General features: G+C 47.0%; 1 protein-coding gene across 2 annotated transcripts in view; it reads left to right on the top strand.

Moving 5' to 3' along the window:
* Positions 1–11,404, top strand: part of LOC140191249 (zinc finger protein Gfi-1-like) — a 32,793-nt gene extending 21,389 nt beyond the window's left edge. The window contains exons 4-7 of one of the 2 annotated variants that reach the window (XM_072248483.1): positions 2,195–2,442; positions 5,494–5,637; positions 7,480–7,645; positions 10,511–11,404. In XM_072248483.1, coding sequence (XP_072104584.1) covers positions 2,195–2,442; positions 5,494–5,637; positions 7,480–7,645; positions 10,511–10,701 — 749 coding nt within the window. In that variant the 3' untranslated portion in view covers positions 10,702–11,404. The remainder of the gene's footprint in view (positions 1–2,194; positions 2,443–5,493; positions 5,638–7,479; positions 7,646–10,510) is intronic. The other variant, XM_072248484.1, reaches the window with a different exon arrangement.
* Positions 11,405–13,064: the final 1,660 nt, after the last annotated feature.

Genomic DNA, 13,064 nt, shown 5'->3' with positions numbered 1-13,064 from the left:
ATGGATGGGGATGATGGTTGGGGATGTGGATGATGGATGGGGATGATGGATGTCAATGTGGTTGGGGATGATGGATGTGGATGATGGATGGGGATGATGGATGTCGATGTGGTTGGGGATGATGGTTGGGGATGATGGATGGAGATAATGGATGTGTTTGATGGATGTGGATGATGGATGGGGATGATGGATGTGGATGTGGATGATGGATGGGGATGTGGTTGGGGATGTGGATGATGGATGAGGATGATGGATGTGGATGTGGTTGGGGATGATGGTTGGGGATGATGGATGAGGATGATGGATGGGGATGATGGATGAGGATGATGGATGAGGATGATGGATGTGGATGATGGATGGGGATGTGGTTGTGGATGTGGATGATGGATGGGGATGTGGTTGGGGATGATGGTTGGGGATGATGGATGGGGATGATGGATGTGGATGATGGATGGGGATGTGGTTGGGGATGTGGATGATGGTTGTGGATGATGGATGGGGATGATGGATGGGGATGTGGTTGGGGATGTGGATGTGGATGATGGTTGGGGATGATGGATATGGATGATGGATGGGGATGTGGATGTGGATGATGGATGGGGATGATGGATGTGGATGTGGTTGGGGATGATGGTTGGGGATGATGGATGGGGATGATGGTTGGGGATGATGGTTGGGGATGATGGATGGGGATGATGGTTGGGGATGATGGATGGGGATGATGGATGTGGATGATGGATGGGGATGGGGATGATGGATGATGGATGGGGATGTGGATGATGGATGGGGATGATGGATGTGGATGTGGTTGGGGATGATGGATGGGGATGATGGATGGGGATGATGGATGGGGATGATGGATGGGGATGATGGATGTGGATGATGGATGGGGATGATGGAGGTGGATGTGGTTGGGGATGATGGATGGGGATGATGGATGTATATGATGGATGGGGATGATGGATGGGGATGATGGATGTGGATGATGGATGGGGATGTAGATGGTGTTGGTGATGTGGATGTGGTTGGGGATGTGAGTCAGGTTTGGTCAAGGGTGTCAGGAGGAATGAGGACCTGTGTAGCAAGAGTGAAATTGATGGCTCTTAGAGGAATGGATCATGGAAACATAGGGTGTCAGATTGTTCAGCAAAGAAGTGGACCTTTTGCTCCACGTTGTCAATACCAACCATGATGCTTCTCAACGCTAATCCCACCAGGCTCACTCCTTCCTGTACCTTTCCTATCCAAGTGCATTTATGAATCCTGTAATTGTATTTTCCTCCACCACATCCTCTTACATATAATCTCCACTCTCTGTGTGAAAACCATACCATCGGATGCTCTTTAAATTTCTCCCCTTACTCCTTAAACCTACGCCCTTGAGTTCTAGAATCCCCTGTCTTCTGAAAGGCCTCTGGCTATCTGTTAAACCTATACCCCTTGTAATTTTATAAACTTCTGCATATTCACCCCTCGGCCTCCTACGTTCGGGAGGACAAGTGCAGCCTATAAAATCTCTGCTTATAACTACAGTCCTCCTTCTTGGCGGCAGAGCATGAGCCCATGTTCGGCTCCACTACTCCCCGCCAATTAAAGTGTCAAAACAAGATTAAAATCTACAAGAACAGAAGTGGAGATTGAGCGGGTGTTCAGCGCCATCTGCTTGCGTTTGCATCTTCCTCCCGCTGCTGCTGGGAGAAGGTGCAGCTTCGATCTCCTTGGCGGTGTGTCTCAGGGCTGTGGGACTCTTGTCAGGGGACTTTGCAGTTTGATGTTTAATGTCCTCAGCGCTGTGGTTGTGAACTCGTTTGTGGAGGACTCTGCGATTCATGTTCCATGGGTTTCTGGTTACTCTTTTTCACTAATTGTGCAATTTAATTGAGGTGCTTTGATGTGGAACTGGGTCTGCGGCTGAGGCCTGCTGTTATTGACACAGCGCTAAACTGAGCTGACTCTCCTGGACTGTTTCGAGGACTCTGTGGTTTGATGTTTGATAATCTGTGTGTTAATTGCCCACTTTTTGCTGTTGCCACAATTTGTTCTTTGTTTTTGGCAGGATGGGTGTTTGATTTTTTTCTTTTTTCTGTCTGCCTGTAGCAGGACAAATCTCAGGGTTGTATACTATATCCATACTTTGATAATAAATGAACTTTGAAAGTTGACATTTTGATTTGAATGATTTGATGTGTTTCAGGTTCAGATAAAGTGTTTCTCCCTTCGGAAGCCGGGACACCGGGATTACGGTGCAGGCCGTATCCCTGGACTGGATACGCCACAGGCAGACTCAAACACCTGGTTGTGGATTACCTGTCACCACTGCTGGAATCCAGAGCCACTGTCGAAAAGCAGGTCAACACACAAGCCATTGAGGATAATGGACACATCCTCTTCACTCGGAGAAGCCGATACAGAGCTCCGTACGACTGCACCAAATGTGATAAGGTAAACCACCTCACATGGAGTGAGACTCGCCAGGTACACACACCTGTGCATATCTAGATACACGCACCTGTATACACAAGTACACACACCTATATACACCTGTAACACAGGTAACACACCTGTATACATTTGTACACATAGGTACACACATCTGTATGCGTCTGTGCACACAGGTACACACACCTGTACACACCCAGATACACATGCTTATACACCCAGGTACACACACCTACACACACAGCTACATACACCTATGCACACACATGTACACACTCCCAGGTACATACAATTATACACATACAGATAGATACACAGGTACACACACCTACACACACCCAGATAGTCACCCAGGTACACGTTCCCAGGTAATCCAAGAACCAAACCAGATACACACCCAGATACACCTAGGTGCATGCATCCAGGTACACACACTCAGACACACCTAAGCACACACACCAGCTACACCCAGAAGTACTCGGATAGATACCCCCAAGTACACAGAAGTACACCCAGACACATTCAGGTATACACTCAGATACAGCCAAACACACACACCCCAGTACACACACCAGCTACACCCAGGTGCACTCAGGTACACCCAGACTCACCTAGGTACAGTACACACTCAGACACAGCCAAGCACACACATCCAGGGACAGACGCAGTCACACCCAGGTACACATATTCCAGTATACAAAGCAGGGTACATCCAGACACATCCAAGTACACGCACTCGGTTACGACTGGTATACACAGGTTCTCAAACCCAGACACATCCATGTACAAAAATGCCAAGGTACACCCAGAGAAAATCAGGGAATCAGAAAGAGAGAGAGAGAGAGACACACATGCACACCATGGTCACACCAAGTGAGAGGTGAGAGAACCCCAGAAAGATTTCCCTCATATCTAAACAGACACCATTGTAATTACAAAGCACGAGTGAGACAATAGACCTTGAAATCTAGGAGGACTCACTTCCACTCTCATGTCCCAGGTTCTGGGGTGACTGATGAGGCCGATGTGAGATCATAGACTTATCGAGAGGTGGGGCAGGAGGTGTGTGATAGAGGGTGGGGTAGGAGTTGGTGGTTTGACAAGTGATATCTTCCGCCTTCTATTTACACCGAACCTCTACACACTTCCCATAGACTTGGTCCTTGGTGACATTCCAACAGGTCTGATCACAAGTCAGGGAATCTCTGAGTTAGTGGTGGGAGGGGCAGTTTTCAAACATCTTTGGACTGCTAGCTGGTCATCCCTTCCAAGGACAGGGATCAGGGTGGAGTGTTTGCCTGGGACGTCTGCTGTCAGGCCGCCTTGTCAGAGTGAGCTGAATGTAATGAGGCCTCCACTGGTGGAAGAGTGGCTCTGGGAGAGAACGCTGACATTGGCGCACTTCTCTCGCAGTGGACTTGGAGGTTTGGTGGGAGGTAGTGCTGGTGAAATCTCCCAGAGTCCTGGGGAGAAGAAAGACAGGCAGGAAAGAGCAATCACTCAAGGAAAGCGGCTGCTTTACCACACACGCATCTAGCATACCCTCCACAAAGATATGGCGTTCCCTTTCCCAGTAGGACAGGGATATTACTGGTCATGTGTTTAGTGAAGAGTGTTTGGCCATGAATGGGAGCACTGCTGCTGAATGACGTGAGTGGTCAGTGTCTATAGGGATTGGGTCAGTGGATAGTTGAAGAGCAGATCTTTGATCAGTTGAACGTTGACTACATATGTGTGGTGGGACAGGTACTAGTGCAGTGGTTGGATAAAGGGAATGATAACTGTGATGTAGGGCCCCCCCCCTCCCCAGTCTGGCCCACTGTGGGTGGCACTGCCCTCCTTGTATTCCATGGCAAGCTAAAGTCACAGACCTTGGGCCTGGTCCTCCTCCCACCAAACCCATGGACCTTGTCACTGACAGGCTCCGTTGTAAGATGCTGGACCGAACTTTGATCAATGGGCGCAGCACCAGTGCCACACGTCAACCCCTCACCAGCAGGGCAATCCTCCAGCTTCGCCCTCCCGTCCCTGTCTGGCCCTGACAGGGTGACACTGGTTCGGGGGCAGGTTTTGGGCTTAGCAGACTCGGCCACCTCCTGCTGGGTCCCTGTGAGAAGGTTCCACTTCGTCTCCCCCTGACGTCTCCTCCACCCCCAACAGCGCAATTGCTGGTCCGAACGGACCGTTGCCAGGGCTGTAACCCCATGGTTTCTGTGGCCCGGCTCTGCTTTGTGACAGAGCCCAGTGCCGCACCGCCTGTTTGAGCGAAGTCTGAGACTCAGCGCCAGCACGCCACCAGCTGGAAAATTTAACTAACAGATTCAACTGGTCTCCTGGGTTCCAGCACCACTCAGAAATGTACTGAGCTCAAGGCACTGAGGGCAGAACTGTGCCTCCTGATCCAAACAGCACTGTTTGTTGGTCAGGTTTGCACGTCCTCCCTGTGAATGCGTGTGTTCCCTCTGGGTGTTCCCCACATGCTGGCTGATAGTTTAATAAGCCACTGTAAATTTCCCTGGGATTGTAGAATCAGTGGGGGAGAGTAGGTAGAATCAAGGGTTCCATTTCATATCACAGATTGTATACAATTTACAACATGAAATTCTTACTCTTCACAGACATCCACGAAACAGAAGAAAAGCCCCAAAGAATAAAGGACAGGAAAAACATTAGAACCCCAAAGCCCCCCCTTCCCCCCTTCCACATATAATCAGTAGCAAAGCATCAAATCAGCCCCCTTCCCCCTCCCCACATTCCAGCAAAAGCATCAGCCTCCCCTTCGCCCACCATGCAGAGTCCCCAAAGAGTCCAGCATAAACCACTGTTCACCCAACAGCTCGACGTGCCACACGCCCTCTTTCTCCTTGATGGGAATGTGAGACAAATACATCGGATTAGGGTAGGATTGGCATAAATTGGATGCTTAATGGCCAGGGTGAGTTGAGTTATATTTGTGTCTAAAACTCTCAAAATCTTAACTAGTGATCAGCCCCCAGATAACTAGAATGCGGTCCGACCATACAGCAGTCTTCACCATGAATACTTCTTACGTAGGGCTTCTCAACTCCACATGGGTTGGAGGTTCACGTCCGAAGATCACACAGTGGCAGCCAGCTCTTCACCTGTGAGATGTGTGGCAAAGCCTTTGGCCACTCTGCCAGTCTGGAACAGCATCAAGCCACACACACCCAGACCAAGGTAAGGGCCCAGTTTCTGCACACTCCTGGCTGGGGACTATACTCTGCAGAGACCAGGCCCACCGTTTGAAGGTACTGCAATACAGGCTGTGAGGCTAAGAAGTTGGGCTACAGTGCTGCTTTCAGGCTGTAACATCCATTGTGACATATCTCAGCAGTCACCACATCCAGATAGAATACTGATGAATGGTCCAGCCACCGGGGTCCATCCGAGGAGCAACAAGATAAGAAAGGGACAGGGTGACCTGCTGGGAGAGATTCAAGAACAAAAAGTGAATTACAAAGCCAAGCCCAGGAGATTTCTTCCATGGTTGCCTCTCCAATTTAGAGTGTAAGATATAGAAGCAAAATCGGGTAACTTGGCCCATTGATTCCGCTCTGCCGTTCAATCATGGCTGATTATTCTTTAACCGCATTCTCACGCCTTCTGCTGTCATCTTAACCCCCTTACCAATCAAGAACTCATCAATCACTGCCTTAATCCAATGACTTTGTCTCTGTGGCAACGAGTTCCAAATTCACTACCCTCTGGGTGAAGAAATTGCTCCCCATCTCAATCCTGCAGAGAAATTCCTTTATTCTAAGGCTGTCTCCTTGGATCCTGCCCTCACCTACTAATGGGAGTATCCTCACCACATCCACTCGACCCAGGCCTTTCAGTGCACAGTAGGTTTCAGTGTCCAGTAGAAGCTCTTAGATAGGTATATGGATGAAAGAGAAATGCAGGGCTATGTGGGAGGGAAGGGTTGCATTGATCTTAGAGAAGATTAAGAGGGTGGCCCATCATGGGCTGGAGGGCCTGTGCACTCCTGTACTGTTCTATGTTCTTGCTCTCCAGGTTGAGTGCCCTGGTGGGATCCTCAGAAATCACTGGGGGAGGTTCCTCCTTTTCAACAAGACTGTGAACGTGCCAGAATCCTTTTCTCCGTCCACCTGGTCATCTCTTATTGTAACAGAATGTAGAGCATACTGTCTGGTGTCAGCCAGTGGGATTCCATAATATAGATAGATTAAAATCCTGATATTCGGCATCGGGCTCACTCATTAGTCTGGAATGAGAGGTAGTATTTCAGGCCACGAGGCTGAGGTTGGGGTCCAGAGTATCATTGCAGACCAGTACACAAGTCGTCAGAAACATGTGGAGGTTTGCAGTCACAGTATATTAATGGATCCCTTTAAACTCACTGAAGTCAATGGAAATGTAACGTAAAAAATAGTGAAATAGAAGTATGTTATGCTATTAATCGGACTAATATCCTGTACCCTGGAAAATCTACCAGTCCAGCACTGCCAAAGGCCTAAGGACGCTGGATTATCAGAGTCTATCTGTGGTTTGGATTTACTCAGGTCTGTGGAGAGTTGTGAGTGCTTTGGGATAATGGGGTAGGGTCAGACAGTAGGATTTGTTTGGGATTAGCCAATGGGATCATTTACAGGTTGCTAAGAGAAGAGGTAGTGAGTTAATCTGAGAATACTGAAGAGGCAAGAGGAGAGAATGGAGCAGTAGAATTGGTTTAGCGTTGTCAGAACCATAGAGAGAATAGATTTATATATTTGTTTTGGATTGGTCCTGGGTTTGGGGAGAGAAGAGTCCTGTCAGTGTTTTTTATCTGGTTGATATTTAATTTTGGAGAGAGAGCACGACATTAACCACAGTGGGCTCGCAATGTGATGTTCTTGGATAGTGTGATGGTTTCTAGAAATCCTCTTTTATCCCCATGGGATAATTGGGTGAGGACTGGTCTCCGGAGATCTGGAATGTGACTGAGCTGAAGTCAGTCCCTCCAGGAGAGGAGCTGTCTGACAGACGAGTAATTTCACAGTCTTCCTTCTGTATCTACAGGAAAAGAGTTTCAACTGCAAGATTTGTGGGAAGAATTTCAAACGCTCCTCCACATTGTCCACGCACCTACTGATCCACTCGGATACCCGGCCATATCCGTGCCAGTACTGTGGGAAGTGCTTCCATCAGAAATCCGACATGAAGAAACACACCTTCATCCACACAGGTACACACCTGCACCAGCACACTCCCCTTGGCTACTGGGATCTGCACCAGTACGCTCCCCTTGGCTGCTGGGATCTGTTCCAGCACACTCCCTTGGCTACTGGGATCTGCACCAGTACACTCCCCTTGGCTACTGGGATCTGCACCAGTACACTCCCCTTGGCTGCTGGGATCTGCTCCAGCACACACTTCACACCACTGGGATCAACTACAGTGCACTCAGCTAGCATCCTGGCTATGAAGGAATTCTCCTTGATCCTACTGCCAAGGAGATTTTTTGGCCTTCCTAGTCACCTGAGCACATTACATTCCCCAGTGTTCCAGTCTGATTTTAGTTTTCTAAAACTTATATATGTTTCCTTTTTACTTCCTGGCTAAATTTAGGACTTTTCAGGTCACCCAAGGTTCCTTTACCATCCTTGTCCTTCCTCCTTACAGGAACATAACGTTCCTGAATTTGAGCAACTCACAAATATTAGGCACATACTTCTCTGACAGCAGCTGCTCCCAATCAACTCCCCTTAGCTCCTGTCTTATCCTGCTGTAACATACCTCCACCCAATTGAGTATATACCTGCAAGATCTGATGTTATCCTTATTGGCAACGATCATAAAACATCCCCCCCATCAGGGCTGGAGCTCCTCTTGTCCTCACCTACCATTCCACGAGCCTCTGCATTTAACACATCATTCTCTGCAACTCCTGCCATCTTCAACGGGACCTCACACCAAACATATCTTTACCTCCCCTTCCCCCTTCCACTCCCCGCTTTCCATAGGGATTGCTCCCTCCTAGATTCCCTTGTCCATTCGCCCCTCCCCACTAATCTCCCGCCCGGCACGTATCTCTGTGTCAGAAATGCTACACTTTCCCATTCACCTCCTCCCTCAGCTCCATTCAGGTCCCCAAATTGTCCTTCCAGGTGAGGCAGCCTGTTGGGGGTCATCTACTGTATCCGGTACTCCCGATGCGGCCTCCTCTACACTGGTGAGGCCCAGCATAAATTGGGGGGGGGGGGGGCCACTTTTCGAGCACCTCCATTCCATCCACAAAAAAATGGCCAACCGTTTTAAATCCTAACCCCATTTCCCATTCCGACATGTTGGTCAGTGCTCTCCTCCTGCCACAATGATGCTGCTCTCAGGTTGGAAAAGCACCTCATGCCCTGTCTGGGTAGCCTCCAACCTGATGGCATGCACATCGATTTCTCATTCTGGCAATCTTTTTCTCTCTCGTTTCTTCATTTTCCCACTCTTCTCTTCTGCCTACCTATCAACTCCCACTGCTGCCCCTCCTCTTTCCCTTTCGTGGTTCATTCTCCTCTCCTATCAGATTCCTTCTTCTCCAACCTTTTGCCTTTTTCATCTATCATCTCCAGCTTCTTCCTTCGCCCCCCCCCCCCCCATCTCCCACCCACCTGGCCTCACCTATCATCTTCTAGCTTGCCCTCCTTACCCTCCCCCCACCTTCTTATTCCGGCATTCCTCTCCCTTCCTTTCCAGTCCTGTTGAAGTGTCTCTACCCGAAACGTCGACTGTTGATTCATTTCCGTAGACGCTGCCTGACCTGCTGAGCTCCTCCAGCATTTTGTGTGTGTTACTCTTGATTTCCAGCAACTGCAGAATCTCTTGTGTTTATAAAACATAACGAGTTTTGGTCACTATTCCCAAAATATTACACCACTACCAAGTCTGTTACCCGGCCTGTCTCCCAAATTGAGGTCCAGGATACCTGTACTCAATATACTGTTTCAAGAACCCTTCCTGGATGCACTGTCTTAAGGAAATTCCAATTAATACTGGGGAAGTTAGAATCCCCAACTGTGACAACTGAGATGAATAGATTTTTGGGCTCCAAATCAGTTGAGTATTGATGTGAAATTCTCCCATGAGCTAATTTGGATGCTGGCACAGGTTAAAAAGCTTTCAGGATCACCTACAATTCTCTCCCCCAAATGAGAAAGTCTGTGCTATAAGTAGTCAGTTTGTCCCTTTGCTCCCTTTTCATCATATGGGATCGGAGATCATATCAGCAACCGTCCAGACATCTTAGATTAGAAAGTGATCATCAGATCCTCTTCTATTTCTTCCCTGACTGACAACCTGGGGTACATTTTACCAGGGTCGAAGGGTTTACCTCATCATCTAAAACTATGTTCAAACCTATCCCTTCTGTCAAGTTTACACATGGATTTCACAAGTTCCACCAACTGCATTCTAAGAATTTCACTCTCTTTGTTCTATTTCTGGTCTACTCACTGGTAGATATACCATCCTGTTCTGGCAGTTCTCCAACGCCTGCCCCAGAATATGCTTTTCTATCACCACTGGGCCATTTTTGGGGCTGGTAACAAGCTATGTGATGTGAGCTACTGTTTTCCAACCGACAGTTCAACCCCCTTCATTGATCTTTTCTTATCCTTGTTACATCTGTGTTTCAATTCCCACATTCCATCTTTTCTTACGATATAAAGGGAGGCCGTTCGGCCTAATGGGTCTATGCCAGCTCACAAAGCAATCTCAACCCCCCCTCCATTAACTTTCCCTATAACCTATTCAACTCAGATTTCCATTAATTCTATTGCCTGCCTGCACAATCAGAGTAACATAGAGCAGCCCATTAACCTACCAATCTGGTAGGGACTTGGAGCATCCCGGAGAAATCAAAACAGTGACAGTGAGAATGTGTGAACTATATATAGGTATTACCAGAGGTCAGGATTGAACTTGTGTTTCTAGAACTGTGGTAATAACTGCATCACTCTGCTGCCCATCTCTGACTCCAGAGGAGTCGAGCTGGAGGTGGCACTGTCATTGGAAGCTTTGCCGTGAGAGGATTAGTATTACTATTGATGTTCTGTTCCAGGTGAGAAGCCTCACAAATGCCAGGTGTGTGGAAAGGCCTTCAGTCAGAGCTCCAACCTGATCACCCACAGCAGGAAGCATACAGGCTTCAAGCCTTTCATGTGTTCCAACTGTGGGAAAGGATTTCAGCGGAAAGTCGACTTGCGGAGGCATCAAGAGACACATATTGATTTTAATTCAGCTGGTTTATAGTTCAAATGGAGTATTCCCTGCAATTGAGCCCATGTGAGGCATCCTAGTTCTCTGTTTCAGACAGTAAGCAACAACCCAGCTCTCTAACTCAACCAATGAGTGAATCCCGCTCTGAGATTAAGCTGGTGAATGGCGAACTGGTCCCGAAGACAGCCAAAGGGCAACGTCCTTGCTCTCCAGTCCAATCAATCACAAGTACCGTACCATTAACCTCTTCTCTAACTGAATCAAAGTGGCATTGTTGCCACTCAACCAGAATTGATGAGCTGTTCTAGATGTTTTTGGAATTGGTACAGGGATGGTTTGCCAATGGTTTGCAGCTTGACTGGCCATTGTACCGGGAATGCTGTTCCTTCTTTCATTCTGGTCCAGATGGAAAACCATCAGAACAAGGCCAACCTCCCTGCAATGTCTTTTTAACGTATTTTCCAAAAATGTTAAGATGTAAATAGTGCCTTAACCTGGAATACCAATGAACACTGATCAGTGCTTTCTCTGAACCTCATTGGACAATGGCGAAGATCTACGTCTGTTCACAGGGAAACATTATTTTGTCTGTAGCTCAGTCCTGAGCTCAGTGCAACAATGTTTTGTAAGCACTGTCCTGATGGATGAGAGAATTGTTGTATTTCAGGTTTCCGTAGTTGTAAATGTGTGTATGATATATTTTCATTAATAATAAAGATATCCCCATTTACAATGAGTGCATTACAATGTAAGATGGGAGTTGGCTTCACTGTTGGTACCAAGTTTGCTCTTGATTATGTAAAGTCCTTGGACTCGGTGGTACAGCTATTTACAGACACAAGAAACAGGTGGAGATACCCACATAGTTTGCAATGCCAGCACAACAACTTAAGGAAAGTTACACCATGTGACACACAAAATTCTCAAAGGCATACAAACCCTCATAGATACTCCTTCATTCAAAAAAAAGTCTAACCAACCCATACAAACTAACAACTATTATATGCATAAAATAAAACCATCAGCTACAGATGTTAAGTTATACAGTCCACTAATTATTTACAATATTATGTAAATTGCCTGGTGCCTTTCACCATTGACATGCTTTGGTAACTAATAATGTAATTTAAAATCTTTAACTCAGCGATGAATAAGTGTGATTTTTCTCAGGACAGAACCTTAGGCCTGCCGTAGAAGTCAAGATGATGATACCAAGAAAGTGCAGCAAGGTCCCAGGTTAACACAATGTCTGCATTGACTAGCATGTGCTGGGTATCTGGGCTCTTACTGTCAACGTCAAGGCCAAGTTTATCGAATTTTCCAGAGTACGTGTCCATACTTGCAGCAACGTCACAGGTACATGGCATCATATATTCAGTGGCCACTTTATTAGAAACCTCCTGTACCTATCAAAGTTCAAAGTAAAATTTATTATCAGAGTACCTGATAATATATCCAACACTGAGTTTCTTTCTCTGCAGGCATACTTAGCAAATCCATAGAACAGTAACTGTCAACAATGGACACAAACTGAGCAAGTGCAGATAAATAAATAACAATAAACAATGAGCATGAAATAAGAAGATGAAAGAGTCTTTAAGTGAATATAGCTATCCCATTTTGTTCAAGAGCCTGATGGTTGAGGGGTAGTAACTGTTCTTGAACCTGGTGGTGCGAGTCCTGAGACTCTTGTACCTTCTACCTGATGGCAGCAGCGAGAAAAGAGCATGGCCTGGGTGGTGAGTATCTTTGATGATGGGTGCTGCTTTCTATGGTAATGTTTCATGTAGATGTGCTCAATGGTTGGGAGGGTTTTACCTGTGATGTACTGGGCCAAATCCACTACTTTTCCACTCAAAGGTATTAGTGTTCCCATACCAGGCTGTAATGCAGCTTTCCACCACGCATCTGTAGAAGTTTGCCAAGCTTTATAATGACATGCCAAATCTCCGCAGACTCCTGAGGAAGTAGAGAGGCTGATGTGCTTCCTTCACAAATATATTATGGACTTGAGGCACAGTTACAGATTGGCAGGTCTGATGTTGTGGGCATCATAGCTGAAAGAAGACTATATTTGGGAGCTTAATGTTCAAGGATGTACAAAGGACAGGCAGAAAGGCAGAGGGTGCGGCACGGCTCTGTTGGTAAAAAATGAAATTAAATCATTGGAAAGAGGTGACATAGGGTCAGAAGGCATTGTGGATGGAGCTAAGGAACTGCAAGGGTAAAAAGACCCTGACGGGAGTTGTATACAGACCCCCAAACAGTAGTCGGGATGTGGTCTGCAAATTACAAGAGATAGAAAATGCATACCAAAAGGGCATGGGGGATTTCCAATTGCAAGTAGATTGGAAAAATCAGGTGGGTGTGGGATTCCAAAAGAGGGAATGTATAGA

This window comes from Mobula birostris, chromosome 32 (assembly GCF_030028105.1).
Source record: "Mobula birostris isolate sMobBir1 chromosome 32, sMobBir1.hap1, whole genome shotgun sequence".
Classification (NCBI taxonomy): domain Eukaryota; kingdom Metazoa; phylum Chordata; class Chondrichthyes; order Myliobatiformes; family Myliobatidae; genus Mobula; species Mobula birostris.
The sequence above is the reverse complement of the archived record's forward strand: the minus strand, read 5'-3'. Positions and strand labels throughout refer to the sequence as shown.